General features: G+C 33.7%; 2 protein-coding genes and 6 non-coding genes across 8 annotated transcripts; 4 read left to right on the top strand and 4 right to left on the bottom strand.

The window, feature by feature from the left end:
• Positions 1–178: 178 nt before the first annotated feature.
• Positions 179–4019, bottom strand: LOC132634887 (probable phospholipid hydroperoxide glutathione peroxidase). Its single transcript, XM_060351025.1, has 6 exons — positions 3752–4019; positions 2591–2667; positions 1657–1718; positions 796–914; positions 494–661; positions 179–378 (listed from the first exon to the last, which is right to left on the bottom strand). The coding sequence occupies exons 1-6, from the start codon at positions 4001–4003 to the stop codon at positions 346–348; spliced, it is 711 nt and encodes a 236-aa protein (XP_060207008.1). The 5' UTR covers positions 4004–4019; the 3' UTR covers positions 179–345.
• A 156-nt stretch (positions 4020–4175) lies between these two features.
• LOC132639012 (U11 spliceosomal RNA) lies at positions 4176–4298 on the bottom strand. The gene has a single exon (XR_009582061.1). It is a non-coding gene; the product is annotated as a U11 spliceosomal RNA (small nuclear RNA).
• Positions 4299–6430: 2132 nt separating this feature from the next.
• On the bottom strand, positions 6431–8681 carry LOC132638071 (xyloglucan-specific galacturonosyltransferase 1-like). Its single transcript, XM_060355059.1, has one exon. It carries the CDS (start codon positions 8468–8470, stop codon positions 6572–6574), a length of 1899 nt encoding a protein of 632 aa, XP_060211042.1. The 5' UTR covers positions 8471–8681; the 3' UTR covers positions 6431–6571.
• A 986-nt stretch (positions 8682–9667) lies between these two features.
• Positions 9668–9738, top strand: TRNAG-GCC (transfer RNA glycine (anticodon GCC)). Its single transcript has one exon. It is a non-coding gene; the product is annotated as a tRNA-Gly (tRNA).
• Positions 9739–9743: 5 nt separating this feature from the next.
• Positions 9744–9832, top strand: LOC132639033 (small nucleolar RNA snoR114). Its single transcript, XR_009582080.1, has one exon. It is a non-coding gene; the product is annotated as a small nucleolar RNA snoR114 (small nucleolar RNA).
• A 241-nt stretch (positions 9833–10073) lies between these two features.
• On the top strand, positions 10074–10161 carry LOC132639038 (small nucleolar RNA snoR114). Its single transcript, XR_009582084.1, has one exon. It is a non-coding gene; the product is annotated as a small nucleolar RNA snoR114 (small nucleolar RNA).
• A 231-nt stretch (positions 10162–10392) lies between these two features.
• LOC132639037 (small nucleolar RNA snoR114) lies at positions 10393–10480 on the top strand. Its single transcript, XR_009582083.1, has one exon. It is a non-coding gene; the product is annotated as a small nucleolar RNA snoR114 (small nucleolar RNA).
• Positions 10481–14620: 4140 nt separating this feature from the next.
• Positions 14621–14708, bottom strand: LOC132639034 (small nucleolar RNA snoR114). The gene has a single exon (XR_009582081.1). It is a non-coding gene; the product is annotated as a small nucleolar RNA snoR114 (small nucleolar RNA).
• Positions 14709–16711: the final 2003 nt, after the last annotated feature.

Here is a 16711-nt window from a genome sequence, read left to right as displayed (position 1 = left end):
TCAAATATTTTTTTTTTCTAGTGAGTATTCTTACTTTCTTCACAATACTAAGATATTGGCTAAGTTTTTCAATGTCAAAAATCCTTCCTAAAACTTGTTCTTTTTCTCTCCATATTCCCTCAAGTATATAGCGTTGTTCTCTTACACACCATGTCTACAACCTTGTATGGACTAAAGATTACACTTGCAAACAAAAGTATATTGAATATTGAACTTGTACAAGTAGGTAGCTAGCAAACGGAGTAGCAGCTTAAACAAGAAGAAATTACATCAAACATAGACCTTATTCACTATAATACGCTCATTATTCCTGGTACAAAATGCAGTAACGGCGCGGTTCAGAGCTTAAGAGACCCCCAAGAGTTTCTTGATATCCTTCTGCAGAAATATAAGAGAGAGAGAGAGAGAGAGAGAGAGTTTTATTAGCTATATTGTCCGTGAACAATTCTAGAGCAAGCAAAGACAACCATAGGAGAGGAGATTGGATTCTTACCTCCATGCTAGCTGGAGCAGTGGTGGGAGAGTAGCGATCGACGACATGTCCTTCTTTGTCAACAAGGAATTTGGAGAAATTCCACTTAATACCATCCCCAAAGAACCCCCCTTTGCTTGATTTCAGAAACTTGTACAGTGGTGCAGCATTATCACCATTCACATCAACCTACATCATATAAAAATCAAAGCTGTTAATACATGCTACTTGTTTTGCATTCTTGAACAAGTCTATGTGCTGCGCAAATATGGAATGATATGCACGACCAGAAGAGAAAAGTATTTGGGTTATTGCATTGCTACCTTATCAAATATGGGGTACTCGGCCTTGAAGCGAGTGCAAACCATCTGCTGGATATCTTCAATGCTTCCAGGTTCCTGTCCACCAAACTGGTTGCAAGGGAACGCAAGAATCTCCAAACCTGTGAAACAGAAGGATTCTTACAAACAAGCAACTATTTCATATTAAGTAGGCGTTTGGACATGCGATTCATTCCATGAGATGAAATAAGCGTTTAGACATGCGATTTCATCTCTGAATTCATCTCATGAGATGAAAATCAAATCATCCAAAAAGGCATGATTTGGGATCATGATTTCAAAAAAAAATATAAATGTACCCATACGTTTATATTTTGTAAAAAAAACTCATAAGTTGATAGATATATTTACCAATCATGTTTACCAACCATTTGTATTAAATATTAATATGCAAGTTGGTAAAATATATTTACCAATCATGTTTACCATGTAGTAGGATTATATTAAAGAGTAGTTACATTAATATTCATGTTAAATTTTCCTTCTAATTAAATTAAAATTTGATCAATTGATGTTGTATTTTTTAGAAAGACCTTCTAGTAGCCTATTAATTTTATTATGAACTATGATTTACTCATTTGATAAGATTGTATAAGAATTGAAATTTTTTTGATGGGTTTCACAACTTGTGGGGTTTTTATGTTCATAAAAAAACTGCAACTTAAGAAATCCAAATTACATGTCCAAACATGATTTCATGAGATGAAATCATGTCCAAACAGCTCCTAAGTTCTCTTTGCAATGTGATAAGTGTCTTCATTGCCAGGGGAATTAATAGAGAGAATGTTCTTTCTCATTAGTTAGATTAATCAGTGGCACAAATTTAGAAAAACTGAAACAAACCTTGATCCTTGTACTTCCTATATAACTCAGTCATGTCGGTGTAGTTTGAATTAGTCAGGCCACTGCATCAGAAAAAGGAATCAGTTTATGCTCATCACCAAATGTTAAACATAACAGAACCAATCATAAAAACGACACTTACAGCAAACTACGCAATGAGATCAAAATACAAAGAAATAACCAGAACATGTTATCTGAAGTTACACAAACTTGTCATTATTGGTATCAACAAATAGCCCTTAGGAGTCTGTGTCCTTGGACCAAGCATAGTGAGAATGTTTACATCAGGGCTCGCCCCAGAAAATGTTTACACTCGGATTTGCCCCAGAGAATCAATCAATAACCCTCTAAAAAGGTCCGTAGAACAATGCCATATCCAATTTTAGTAATGCTCTATCAGCACATTGGTTTCACCCAATAGGTTTTCTGTAGAATGTATAGCATTTCAGCTTAAGGAAAGGAAGGCCTAATCCGAGGAGATAAGTTAGGATGATAAGGTTTTACTTTAATTTCTGAAAACAAGCATCTGAAATAAAATGCTTACTGAAGTTCAGTGAATGCCGAAAAACTAGACCACACTAACCTCGTCTCTCAGAGGACATATGACACAAAATGGCTAACAAAGGACTATATTCACACACCAGCAAAATTCCGAGTGTGATACTACAAATGCAAATAAATAGACGCTGAATAATTCGTATGTGTTCTTTCACTTGATTGATGAAAGACCAATTATCGATGCAGACACCATCAGCTCGGGATACTTTCAGTAAATTCTATGGAAAACAACACCATGGAAACTTTACAAATCACAAAAAGGAATGAAAAAACAGACTATTATTTCTTTGACAAAAGTTCCTACTGAAATCTTAGAAAACAGAGGAAGAGATCTCAAACATATACTGAATAAAACAACTATCAAGCTAATACATACCACTGTGATGCAACATTGACAATGATAAGGACCTTCCCCTTGTAAATGCTGAGATCAACATCATTGCCCTTGGCATCCTGCAAAAATTAAAAGAGCTTTAGCCATCCGATATCTTATCACGGTTACAGCTTAAGCCGTATAATCCTGAGAAAGAACTACTCTCAATCAATAATGTTTCATTACTTATCAACATCAAAACAGACTTGAAACAAAAACTTTAGACTATAAAGAAACTAAAACAAGCCCCACAAAATGCATATATCACAAGTTAATTGGCTGCTAGCACTAAGCTAATACCATATACCACAAGTTTACACCTTATGCTCATCTTTTCCTTTCTGTTTTACTGACAAGTTTAATCAATTGCATTAAGAGCCTGTTTGGATGGGCTTAAAATAAGCAGCTTGTAAGCTAGAAACAGTGTATAAGCCAAAAAAAAAAATAAGTTTGGAATAGGCTAACATTTTTTTTGGCTTAATAAGCTAAGCCAAACGGGCACAATTATTTTTTTAGGCTTATTTTATGCACAAAATAACTTTAAGCTGGCCAGCCAGACACTCAAAAAAGCTGAAAACAGCTTATAAGCAACTTATAAGCCAATCCAAACGGGCTCTAATAGCACTTAGAGGTTGGAAAATGTATACAATACACTATGCTTGTGTTGTTCAACCACATCCATTTTAACAAAATATCCCAACTATCTACACGTCATAGCTTTCTCCCTTTACACCAAAACTATAAGTGAATAAAATATGAATGATTTTTCACATTGTTAGCTTATCTTGGTAATTCATATATATACAAAAAGAAGGTCTTTAAATCATTTACTAAGCCACAAACTCAAACCAGTGCCTCACAACTCAAAACCCCAATCAACAAAACCACAAGAAAATAAACAAAAGCAAAAATGAATGATCTTTTCACATTCTTTATGATCTTTTCACATTCTTTACTTAAGTTGGTTGTTCAGATCAATACAAAAACAAAATTCAATCACTCACTAACCCAAAAAAAAGATTTAAAAAAACCCTCCATAACTCAATTTCCTAATTCGTAACTAATAAACCAAACAGAACAATGTTTCTTGCTGAAAATATAGGCAAAATTGAACAATTTAGAAAGAAAAAAAGAACCCCAAATTGAAATAATTAAAGGGCTAACCTTAACAGTGAAGTCATAAACAGATTGAGGTTTGTTTGATTGACTAGCCATGGTATGATCTGATCTTAAACTCAACAACACAAAACTCTTATGTTTAACAAGAAAAGGAGATAAAGAATGGGTAAAATCTGTATGGATCTGCTTTGAGAAAGGAGAAATAGAAAGATTTGACACTGAATTAAAATGGGTTTGGCTTAGAATTGAAGAAAATCGACTTATAAAACTGAGATTTTTTCTTGCAGAACAAAGCATTTGGGGTATAAATATATATAGCAGATTTTTTGGAAGATGCTTGTATGGTCGATAATATCTTAAGACCGTGTGTGAACCCTGTGTTTAGAGATTACGACAAGCTTTTACACGTGGCATGACGTGGCAGAATGAGACACGAACACGTTTGTTCTTTTTTTTTTTTTAATTTTTTTTTAGGGTCGGCCAGGCGAGCCAACCCTATGGAATTCCAGAAATTATGTCGGCCATATGTCTTGAGCCATACAGCACTCACCACGCAGGTGAGAGTCGCATATTTAGCCAACCAACCCTTTTTTACGTTTGTTCTTTGGACTTTTCATGTGATGGTTTTTTTTTTTTTATTTCCCGCTGGGTGTCCGATATCCACATTGAAGTCCCACTATATTCGGATTCATGCGGCGTAGGGCCCCATTTGGGAGAAGCGCTTCCTATCAAAGATTTTTTCATACCACATGACTCGAATCCGAGACCTCTGATTAAAGGAGGAGGAGCTCATTCGCTGCACCATATCCTTTGGTGGTCTGATTTTATTGACTGTCAAGGTTAACGTAGTTAAAACTCAACCCCCAAAAAGTTTGTATGAAATATTGAATATTCAATATTAATTCCATTTTATTGGTTGGATGTAAAAGGAAAAAAAAATCAAATATTAGGGCTGTCAAGTTTCACATTTATTTCTTACATGGACATACAAGTCTTTAAAAATAAACTAAATTCAATAGTATAAAATACTTACTGAATTTAGATGTAACTATGTAAGTGTAACCGTGTTAGTGTGTAACAATAACTTAATCTAAAGTAGTCGAATTGCCTATATAAATTTTTGGTTCTTTGTATTCTTTTCTTAGCTAATCTTCATTGATTCCAATAGCTTGTAGATTATTTGATTATTTGAGCAACTTTTCTACTTACGCACGTCTACTCATCCTTTTTTAACGTTTTCAAGCATATACTTTCGATGTCAATTGATGTTTACTTAGTATGTATTATTTTTAAGCAACATCGCTTGTATGTATACTGTTTTCTAGACCAATATTATGCATGTAGTGTTTAAATAAATTCGATGAATCAAAACATTATTTACTTCTTATTACAAAATGTTACTATGTATTATTGTGCGCATATATAAGTGGTGCATCTTAGAAGATATGATCAAACTATTTCAAGCGGCCTTTGTTAATCGGCTTATTTTATTAATGGACAGGATCTTTTATTCAATTTGTCCAGGAGGAATTGTGATGGAGTAACAGTGTGAAAGAATGTTGTTCCTATGGTATTTGTGGTTCATTTTCTAGATGATTTGGTTTAATTTTGTGGTTCATTTTCTAGATGAATTGGTTTATTTTTTAACTTACGTAAGCAATGATGTGAAGTTATATACGATGTGCAATTGTGTTCACATTTGTTATGGTCAAAGTTGTCCTCTGTTTGTAACTTAATGGACTAAATCTTCTGGAAACTTTCGAAGATTCCAACAAAAGAACGCTTAAGGCACTAAAAAATAGTCTACTGTTTTCCATTTGTTCAGACAATATGGATAGGGTTATATTAATGTTGTCGAAATGCATTTCATTTCATCAATGGAGAGACTGAGTATTAGGAAATCAGAATTGAATTAGTCTTATTATATTTCGCGTTGTTGGGCTAAAACAATCCAAAGATAATCTTAGTATGGAATAATTTTGTCCTTTTTGAACCAAATCCGTATGATTTTTTCAAAATGTCTCACATCATTAAGATTTTTTCTAAACCATATGTGTAACTTCTTTCTCCTTTCAACTTACCGATAGGAGTGTCAAATGTGCAGTCGGCAAAATCTAAACAGATCACTATAAGCTGAGTTAATAAACAGACAGTTATTAACTCGCTCAAAGTTTACTTGGATTGAAATTAGCTGGATCAAAATAGGCTAAACCATGGGTCATAGGCCATCTCACCCAATGCTCACTAAATTTTAATTTCTTCATTTATTTTCTTATAATTTGATTAAGGACCTTATAAACCTTTTTCTTTTTCTCTATTATGGTTATTATGAAGTATTAAACAAAAAATATCTTTCTAAAATTATTTTGGTAAAGTTTCTTAGGGGTTAGTTTGAGCTACATAATTGTCCAATTTACTGATGGGCATAATTGAGCGGTTCAAAGTGGGTTGAGTTAATAAATGAGCGGTTCAGGTGAGTCATATATATATATATTCATGGGCTTATTTTGCCGCCCCTAACTATTGGGACTTTATTCTCACACTCTATAGTTTTGAATCGTTAAACTATTTCAAAGGGTGGGTTTTTTTGGGGGGGCGTGGAGGAGAGTATAAAGAAATGTAGAAGTCTATAAGGAAGATTAGTTCAATCTTCGTGGGTGGTGTTTGGACTAGAACTGAACATATCTAAAAGCTTGAGCGAAAAGTGGTGACGATGTAAAATGAACTATAAGTTCAATTACACATAGAGAAACTTAAAATCTCCTCACTTTCCCTAATACAAAAGTATGATACATATAACTAACTGGGCAAAAAATAGAAATAACAAAAATTGACAGCACTTTACAAGTCAATATTGTCAGTCTGTCATGATTCCAATTTGTTCAATCTCTGAAACAAATTGTTTATTGTTATTGAGAATGCATCTTGAAATTTCTCCAGCTTAGATTTTGGATCTCCATATACCAATCCAGGTAACAACTCATAAATAATGTACCTTCTCATGTTCCCTCTTTCTTTTGCTGGAATTTGCATAAGCTTCTCCACAACATTGACTTTCATATTCCTCACATCTTCTTGATCAATGAAAACGGAGTATTTCCTATGATCTTCTGGTAAATGCCATGAATATTGATAGTATGCTGTGAAGGGATCAAAGATCACTGGAATACAACCTGATATTAACGAATCGAAAACTGATTTTCTTGTTGGACTGTCCCCTGGAGGCTGCAAACAGAATTCGGATTCCATGAACAGTTCTATTATCGACTCGGGCTGATCACAATTACCTGAATTGCAATTCAAGAATCTGCATTCTTGATATTTAGCTGATTTGCATTGGTTGATCAAGATTGATCTTATGTTTGCTGGTGCACCAGGCCTTGCTGCACCAGCAAACGACACAAGGCTTTTCCGATTTGACTTGATGATCCTGTCCTGCCACGTCACTATATCATCGTCCGATTGTGGATGGAAATAAGTAGGATGAGGTATTCCTATGTCATTAACATGCCATGGTTGTCGTTCGATCAATAACTTAACCGGATTCTGCATTTCGTCTAGTTCCAAGAACCTACTCCCCCAATTGGTGCTTGTCCTTCTGAAGTCCCAAGAAATTTTTCCTAAAACAAAAACATGATCATTACCTGATTTTTGAAACCAATGTTTTTGCGCCTCTAGCCACCTCACAAGGTCTATTCCCAATGAGTCCTTGATATCGTGCGAAACGTTCTTCTTGAAATGCCATCTTAAAATATCAAGTCCACCATAAAAAGGCACATAAAAAAGCTTTGCTTCATCAGCATTGTGCACTCTGCAAGGATGATTAAGAACGCGCGAATGAAATATCAGTTCCAATGAATACTGATGTGTTTGGTACCACCCTTTGCCAAGATTCCGTATCGGTTCTCCCATCGCCTCGTTGTTCATGAAGTACTTGCAGAGGTTGACCCAAGGAATCATATTTTCACATTGAGCTACCAAATCTTTGTTGAACTTTGTTGGTAAATCATACACATAAATTCCCCTGCCATCGCACGTTGTATGATTTTTGCTCGTTGCTGCCCACGAACGATGCACCTGCAATTGATCCTCCACATCATTATACGCTATCACTAGTTCCTCATCACCACCTTTATTAACCATGTTGTTTCTGAAAGCAACATTTTGGTAATTTCCTACAAAAGAATCAACGGATACTCTTGTACTTTCTTGTTTCTCACTAGGAATGGATGTGGAACTATCATTGACCGATGGAATTGGGATGTCAAGATGACTAGATTTTTCTAGCAAAACATCAGCAACATTTGACATGGTATCAATTGATGTTGTGCTATCATTGACTCGCGGAATTGGGATGTCAAGAAGACTAGATTTTTGTAGCGAAATATCAACAATATTTGACATGGTATCAATTGATGTGAAACTTTCATCATTAGATTTTTTTGACGCTGTATACTTATGTTCAACAAAAGTAGAAGGAGAAGTTCCATTGGGAGGAGAAATCGTGATGTCAAGATTTGGTTCGGTGCCAGCAGAAATGCAATAAAGATGGTTGAGTTTGCGTGATGAGATGCAAACATGGAGCACTTTACCAGAAATAATAGTAGTAGAAGAAGACCATAAGAAGATAAGAATCAAAATAAGGACTATAGTAGGGATTCGAAAAAGAAATTTAGCTAAGAAAGAAGAAAAAAAGAAGCTAATTTCTTTAGGTTCAACTCGTTTGTTAACCTTAGATTTCTTCTTTGAAAGAGAAATTGCCATCTTGTGGTGGCTAACAATAAAATTTTGTTGATCTTGCTCTTTCTTCTACTAAGGAAGGTATTATGTGTTGGCTTTTTTCAAAATATATTGGCTATAACATGGTAGCACGTACTAAGATGAATAAAATCCAATATTTGCCGGCACGTTTATATGTTCCACTGCAACTTGCATGCACCAGAGGGAATTAACAAAGAAAAAGTCAATGATCCAATGTTATATATTTTTCATACTAACCAATCTTACAGAGTCAAGAATATGGCATATATATAATTTCCCCTTTACCAGTGATTACCAAACATTGTTTACCATACTCCAAACATAAGCTCCATGAAGTGCTGGACGTGCAGATTAAACAACTAGGCCATATATATAGTTTATTATACATAAAGATGTAGACAGGCCATGAGGATTTTTTATTTGTCCTGATCAATATCATGTTAGTAACTAGATCACATTAATGGTGGAACTAAGTATACAATTAGAAGAAAAGGAAGGAACTAGTAAACTCAGACCAATTCAGCCACGAACTGACAATATAATATTATATGTTCTAGCAGGCAGCCGGCAGAGGAAATTGATGGCACTGGTAGATGACTAGGTCTCAGTTTATCAGTTCAACTGAATTCATTATTTTCGGCTCGAATCATGTATGTGGCACGGGGTTCACACCAGCTAACCGTTGAATGAAATCGTCCCCTGGCTTGCAATGTCACCAACAATAATTCAAAATGTGTCAACAGTCTTCATCTAGCTCGTCAGGGTGCACTAAATCGGCTTGTTATAACTTTGAGTTCATGTGGAGGATCCTTGGCTGGCAATAGTAATGCCACACTCCTATTAGAAACCTGTATGAGAAAATAATAAGTATGCCTCAATCCCAAACTCAATAGAGACGTAGCTGATGTGGCCCGTGCCTAAATGAGCACGTCCCAACGATATATTATGTATTATGACGATTGTTCATAAATTGACTAATTTTACCTCGGTTCCATCCGACCACAACTCTTGTCTTTCATAAGACATTATATATAAGCAGAATTAAACATGTATAAGAAAACCGTTGGCAAAGTAAAATCTGGGATTTTGATTTACAACATGCCTTAGGAATTAGCATATAATGCAAGATCTTTGTCCTTTTATTATCAAGTCCAGATGTCTGAATGTTAGAACAGATTTCTATAAGATCTTCAACAACAAGCACCAGTGGTCTAGTGGTAGAATAGTACCCTGCCACGGTACAGACCCGGGTTCGATTCCCGGCTGGTGCATTTGAGAGCAGTGATGTTTACTTGCACAATTTGTGAACGATGGGGTCGTCACACTCATCTGATATTCAGATGAAAAAAATGTGCTTCTGAGCTCTCATTTTTTGGCTTTGTCTGGTCTTGATAAGACTTTTTTCTTATAATTACAAACTGTATAATACTACTAGTGTACTTGCTCACGCTTCGCGCAGTGGTAAAAAGAATATAAAATATAAATAGATATTATTTTTATAATTTTATAATAGAAACAATGAACATCTTTTCATGAATTAACTAAATTTTCATGATTCTTTAGATAATATATATATATATATATATATAGTCTTTGGTGCATTTGAGAGCAGTGGTGTTTACTTGCACAATTTGTGAACGATGGGTTGTCACACTCATCTGATATTCAGATGAAAAAAATGTGCTTCTGAGCTCTCATTTTATTGGCTTTGTCTGGTTTGATAAGACTTTTTTCTTATAATTACAAACTGTATAATACTATTAGTGTACTTGCTCACGCTTCGCGCAGTGGTAAAAAGAATATAAAATATAAATAGATATTATTTTTATAATTTTATAATAGAAACAATGAACATCTTTTCATGAATTAACTAAATTTTCATGATTCTTTAGATAATATATATATATAGTCTTTGGTGAATTTGAGAGCAGTGGTGTTTACTTGCACAATTTGTGAACGATGGGTCGTCACACTCATCTGATATTCAGATGAAAAAAATGTGCTTCTGAGCTCTCATTTTTTTGGCTTTGTCTGGTTGATAAGACTTTTTTCTTATAATTACAAACTGTATAATACTACTAGTGTACTTGCTCACGCTTCGCGCAGTGGTAAAAAGAATATAAAATACAAATAGATATTATTTTTATAATTTTATAATAGAAACAATGAACATCTTTTCATGAATTAACCAAATTTTCATGATTCTTTAGATAATATATATATAGTCTTTTGACTGAAAGAATATGCGAGAGACATCAAGATAGTATATGAAACTACTCATTTAAATTAATATATGACAACTTGAATAACAAACAAACCAAAAAAAGTAATGAAGAAGAGAGAAAAAAAATAAAGTAAAAATTTGGAAATGCAAACCTAAGAACTAAGAAGTAGTCTGATTTTGTTTCATCCTTTATAAACGATATCTAATATGGTTAAAATATACAAACAAACAAAAAAGTTTAGATTCATGTGCATATGTGTATACAAATTCTTTGAACTTATGGGGTGCTAATATTAATTACAGAATTTTGAAAATATAGATCTGCCCTGGTGATCACATCTCCAATAATCACCTATTCACAGAGAGAGAGAGAATTATTTACCTAGCAAAAACAATGAACAAAGAGGAGATCAAGCCAATTTTTTTTTTTTAAAAAGCAAATAAATAATTACTATTATGAACAAAATTAAGCCATCCTAATATCTTGATTAGTAAGAAAAAAAAATACCTTGCATGTGGTGAAAAGGTGATCACCATTTTTTTTTTTTTTGTAAAGTCAAATTAAAAGAACATTAATCTTAAGCTATTTAGATGAAGCAAGGGAAAAAAATTACACACAAGGATATTCGTATCAAGTGGCCAATGATTATATGCCTTTGTCCTTATTCTCAAATCTGAAATCTCCTCTAGTCATCTTCTATTCCTTTTCATCTATCCATCATTTGATCTTCTCCTTGTCCTTGCAAGAGACAATACATTCAGAGGCGGATCTACGATTTAAATTTTATGGGTTCAATCTTAAGATTTTTAGCATTGAACCCATTATATTTTTAAAGTTAGGGGTTCAGATCTACTATTTATTACAATTTTAGTAATTTTTTACACATAAATTTAGGCTCCGCGTCGAAAAATTGGGGTTCAACCTTGTAGGCTAGATACGCCTCTGAATACATCACAAAGATTATTGTACTATGAATGACATTGTTAAGTAAACAAAGTAAAATTTTACATGTTAGATTCTTTCTTAGAATCAATATAGGATAAACATGAATTTACTAAATGAAAATCTTAGAAAATATGATCATACAAGAAGTCTTTGTTATTAGTACTTTTTTGCACAAAGGTACGACATGTGGAAATTACTATATATAATAAGTGGCAATGTAATGAATTTTGTAGGCCTTAGTTAGTTCTCAACTTTCTTGTTGGAGAGTTTCCTAACCAAATGGTTTGCAATTTCAATTTTACCCTTGTATTTGATATTTATTGCATATATATTAAAGTATATTTTCAATAAATCTAGACACTTCCAAACTTATTTTGGTAATACATGATCCCTCAAATTAACTTTTTGTTACTATTATATATAAGAGCAAATGTGGGGATTTTTGTAGTCCTCACAATAATTTTTAAATTTTTTAAAAACTTTTTAATTAACTACTTTTAGGTCCTAATCTTATTTATTTAAGTCAATTTTTTTGCTTTTTATTTTTAAGGTCTACTTTTCAAAAGCTATCGAACCTGGAGACTTTTGTAGTCCTCACAATAATTTTTAAAATTTTTAAAACTTTTTAATTAATTACTTTTAGGTCCTAATCTTATTTATGTAAGTCAATTTTTTTGTTTTTTGTTTTTAAGGTCTACTTTTCAAAAGCTATCGAACCTCCTACCTCATTTTTCATGTTCTTTGATTTTCTGGTTGGTGCTTGATATCCGCATTTGATCCCAATTAATCCAAATAATTCGCACTGTATCGCGCTTATTCGGGAGGAGCCTTCCTCCAAAGATTTTTTCCATATCCATGTTCGAACCCCTAATTCCTAATTAAGAGAGAAGCAGCTCCATCCGCTGCAAAAGTTAAAGTATGTATTTGTCTTCAAAGTTCATTAACTATGTATAGATTATTTATTTGGAACTAAATAACTTCAGAAAATTAGGATACATAAGTTATAAATGTCAAATTCTGGCTCCACATTTGATTTGAAGTAAATAATTTCATCAAAATGGAAGTTAAAGTATTAAAGGAGTGGAATGAAAATTTTGCTTTCATATAACTACCCACTTGCGGGACTACAATGGGTATATAGTGGTTGTTGTTGTTGTACACTTGTACTAACACAAATTATATTTCTTTAGTTAAAATATCTACTTTTATATCTTTAGTTTGGGCCCGGGCTCAGCACGGGCCTCACATAACTAGTAATATGAATAAAAAGACACATATTGGGCCAAAAATAGAGAGGCGGAGGAATAAATGACTCTAGTTATTAGTGATTAATATTAAGAATTACTCCTGGGATACACATTAAAATCATTGATGCACAAACGTGGGCAGACTTGTGGGAAGGAATGGAAAAAACGGCTTTTGACTTCATTGTAGAGAAATGTAATGTAGCAAGAAATATGTTGTCGTGGGCTGAATTAGCACCGTTTCTTTTCATTCAAATAGAATGCAAATGAATAGTAATGATAATGTGGATTTGCTCATTTTTAAAGGGAATGCAAATAATTGCCGATATTTGGCCTTTTCCGGGGAACGCAAAAGGCAAAATGAAACCGATAAAATGTTACACAGAGTTCAACATGGAGTTAATTTAATTATTAAGCTTTTGTTTTCGTTAATCTAATTAATTACTTATGTAGAGAAATGGAGGAAAAAATGCTAAATAAAGGAGACAAAAGATAAATAGCAATGGTGGACATTGAGAGGTGCCACATCACCTTATCTATGTCTAGCTTTATAATATATATATATAGAGAGAGAGAGAGAGAAAATAAATAGCACAAAAAAATACAATTGATTACTACTGTACTAATCAAGTTTTACATACATTTTGCTAGCTTGTAAGGAGGTCATATTGTGATGTTTATACGCCGAGAAATGAAGCTCCACCTTCATAGGAATGGGCAATCAAATTTGAAGAGCGACTCCATTTGCTTTGCAAATCCTCTTCCACATAAATGATTGGCTCAATATTGTTATAGGGTGTTGGTATAATTAATATTCTAATGTTAAGCATTTCTAGTTGGAAAAGATCTAAAAATACATATAAAAAAAACATGTCGGAAAAGGTCTCAATACATATCACAAATACAAAATCTACCTAAAATAAAGAAAGTAGAAAAAGAAGAAAAGAAAGAGCCGATAAAATTGAAAAACAATTTACAAAAAAAACTGATTTTTTATGAAAACGGAGAGGAAGGGATGTGTAATGCTACAGGATGAGGGAGAGGTCATAACTCATATATAAGATTTGATAGAGGATGTATTTGTGTAAAGATGATTAGTAACGTGTCAGTTCATGTATGAGGTGTAATTATGTAGGAGTTAATGAGGTAATTGTTAAAAGAATAGGAAACGGTTGAAAGTTTTGTGCAGGAATATACCCCTGAGAAGGACGGAAGAAAGCCTAATGGGGTTTCAATGCAGCCAAGTTATTAGCATTAAAGTCCTCTACTACATGGGCTGATATCAATTTTTATTTTTTGAGGCTTTTTAAAGCCATCTAATTAGTAGATTATGTTATAAAAATTTTCAAAAAAAAGAGAAAAAAGATAAATAGGAATGCTAACCATAGAGAGGTGTCACATCACCTTGTCTATGCTTATCTTTATATTATATATAGATTGTAACCTAATCTAGTCCAAGAATGCAGTCAGAAAGAGGGAGAGGGAGTAAATTGGTGATTAATTAACAGATGAATTAATTTTTGCCTATTCATGATCATGATCACATCCATATTATTAGCATTTACTATATAGAGTTGCATCCTATTCTCATTCACTGGACTACAATGAACATGAACCTTAAGGTGGTATTGAGTTTTGATAAACTATTATCTCTTGAGAACAAACTAATTTGGCACAATAGAAAGTCCATCAACAGATAAAGTGGTAGCAAATTAATGAAAAACTAAAATGAAAGAAGAGAGCTCAGATGCCCAATTCTTTTCATCTGAATATCAGATTAGGGTGACGACCCATCGTTCACAAGTTGTGCAATTATTATCACTGCTCTCTCAAATGCACCAGCCGGAATCGAACCCGGGATTGTACCGCGGCAAGGTACTATTCTATCACTAGCCCATTGGTGCTTTTGTTACATCTTCTACAAGACAATCTTTCTAGATTTTTTATTAAATGATTTTGATGGTAATCTGATCTATAGTCAAGATTGTTTTTTTGGATTTTACTTGAAAATACTAACTGGAAAACTTTTTGTGGATTCTGTTAATCATACTTTAGAAAATCACATTAAATTCTCCACCTCTCTATATAACATCTTCATAACATTAGCAAAGATGATATATGCTCATGTACTAATTCACTTGTCGTACATCTAGTACATCAGGAAAGTCCTTGCTTTAGTGATTTCATTATATGTTAATTAATTTGGTAACTTTAACATTAGTCTGGTATATACAGGGGCGGATGCAGTCAAGGCCCAGTGTGTTCACCCGAATAACCTCGGTAAAAATTTACAGTGTATATTTAGGGTCAATTTTATGTGTTCATGTACATATATTGTCTTTTGAACACCCTGAACAAATGCAAAAATTGGTTCATTTATTTTTTCGAACACCCTGATTGGAAAAAATCCTGGATCCGCCACTAGGTATATACAGGCAATGTTGATGCATCAAAGATTTTTGGGGAAAGGGTCATATTTACCCCTCTATTTTCAAATATAGTTTACATTTACCCTCCGTTATACTTTGGGGTTATATATACCTCTACCGTTAGCAAAGTAATCAAATTTACCCCTATTTTTAAGAGTACTCCAATGTGGCAGTGGACCCATTTATTAAAATGTCACAGTGGACACCACGTGTGTATTCATACGGACTGGTCTTTAATTTTTTCCCCTCAATTTGCTGGTCTTTAATTTTTACTCTTCGCTTAAAAAGGTAGCTGAAAATATCCCGAGGTTCTGGGTTCAAAATCCAGAGTCAAAAATAATAATAATTTCGCAAGGCGTAGGTTTTATGAACCTATGCTTATTCGGCGAAGTTACATAAAACCTATGCCAGAGACGACAGACTTTGCCTTAAAGCATAACTAAAAATTTGCTGGAGACGGCAGACTTTTTGCAAAAGCCTTGCCTTGCGGTTTTTTTTTTTTTTTACCCAGAACCTCGGGATATTTTCGGCCACCTTTTTAAGCGAAGGGTAAAAATTAAAGACCAGCAATTTGAGAGGCAAAAATGAAAGACCGCCCCAAAAGAAGGGCAATCCGCGCAAAAAAATGTAAGGTTTGCCCGTGCATAACACGAGCCCAATAATTTTGATAGTCAAAATATTTAGGGCAATATGCACGATTGCCCTTCATACGGACTGGTCTTTAATTTTTTTTCCTTCGCTTATAAAGGTGGCCGAAAATATCTCGAGGTTTTGGGTTCGAAATCCAGCAGAGTTGAAAATAATAATAATTTCGCAAGGCATAGAACCTATGAACCTATGCCTATTCGGGTGAAGTTATATAGAACCTATGCCGGACATCATTTTATTTCATTTCAAATGTGTAATTGAAAGCACAAGTATAGTGTTTCTTTACTTTTCTATCTTTTCTTTGGCACATAATAAGCCTCTAATCACAAAAAGGGGGATAACTTACCAGTAAAAAATGTAAAGAGGGGTTAAGGTCAATTAAAGCGGAGAGTGATCAGCGGGAAGAATAAAATATGTTCGTAATATTGAATAAGGATCATAGAGGCAAATGTGCTCAAAACATGAGGCTTATCAACTGAATTTTTTTTCTGCAAACGTTGTCAACTGAGATATCTTCTTTTCACTCAACCGAAACATCTCGCAAAATATTTTAAGGAATATACTGCAGAAGGCACATTATTTGACAAAGTAGACAACTGACAGTTATATTGGTGATCCATCTTGATCCTTACACATGATTTTTTTTTTTTTTTTGATAAAACACATGGACCTATTATAGGCTCGAAAGATTGAGCAATATAAACAGAGGTGATTAAGTCCCTTCGGATCTCTAGGTTTTTGATGGAAACAAAT

Source organism: Lycium barbarum, chromosome 4 (assembly GCF_019175385.1).
Source record: "Lycium barbarum isolate Lr01 chromosome 4, ASM1917538v2, whole genome shotgun sequence".
NCBI classification, from domain to species: domain Eukaryota; kingdom Viridiplantae; phylum Streptophyta; class Magnoliopsida; order Solanales; family Solanaceae; genus Lycium; species Lycium barbarum.
The sequence above is the reverse complement of the archived record's forward strand: the minus strand, read 5'-3'. Positions and strand labels throughout refer to the sequence as shown.

Excerpts from the sequence above, each read along its gene's own strand:
- LOC132634887 (XM_060351025.1), bottom strand. The coding sequence starts at position 4,003 with ATGCTTTGTTCTGCAAGAAAAAATCTCAGTTTTATAAGTCGATTTTCT. Across the intron at positions 2,668-3,751 it reads TTTATGACTTCACTGTTAAG|GATGCCAAGGGCAATGATGT; the intron begins GTTAGCCCTTTA and ends TAATTTTTGCAG. Across the intron at positions 1,719-2,590 it reads GTCAATGTTGCATCACAGTG|TGGCCTGACTAATTCAAACT; the intron begins GTATGTATTAGC and ends TTTCTGATGCAG.
- LOC132638071 (XM_060355059.1), bottom strand. The coding sequence starts at position 8,470 with ATGGCAATTTCTCTTTCAAAGAAGAAATCTAAGGTTAACAAACGAGTT.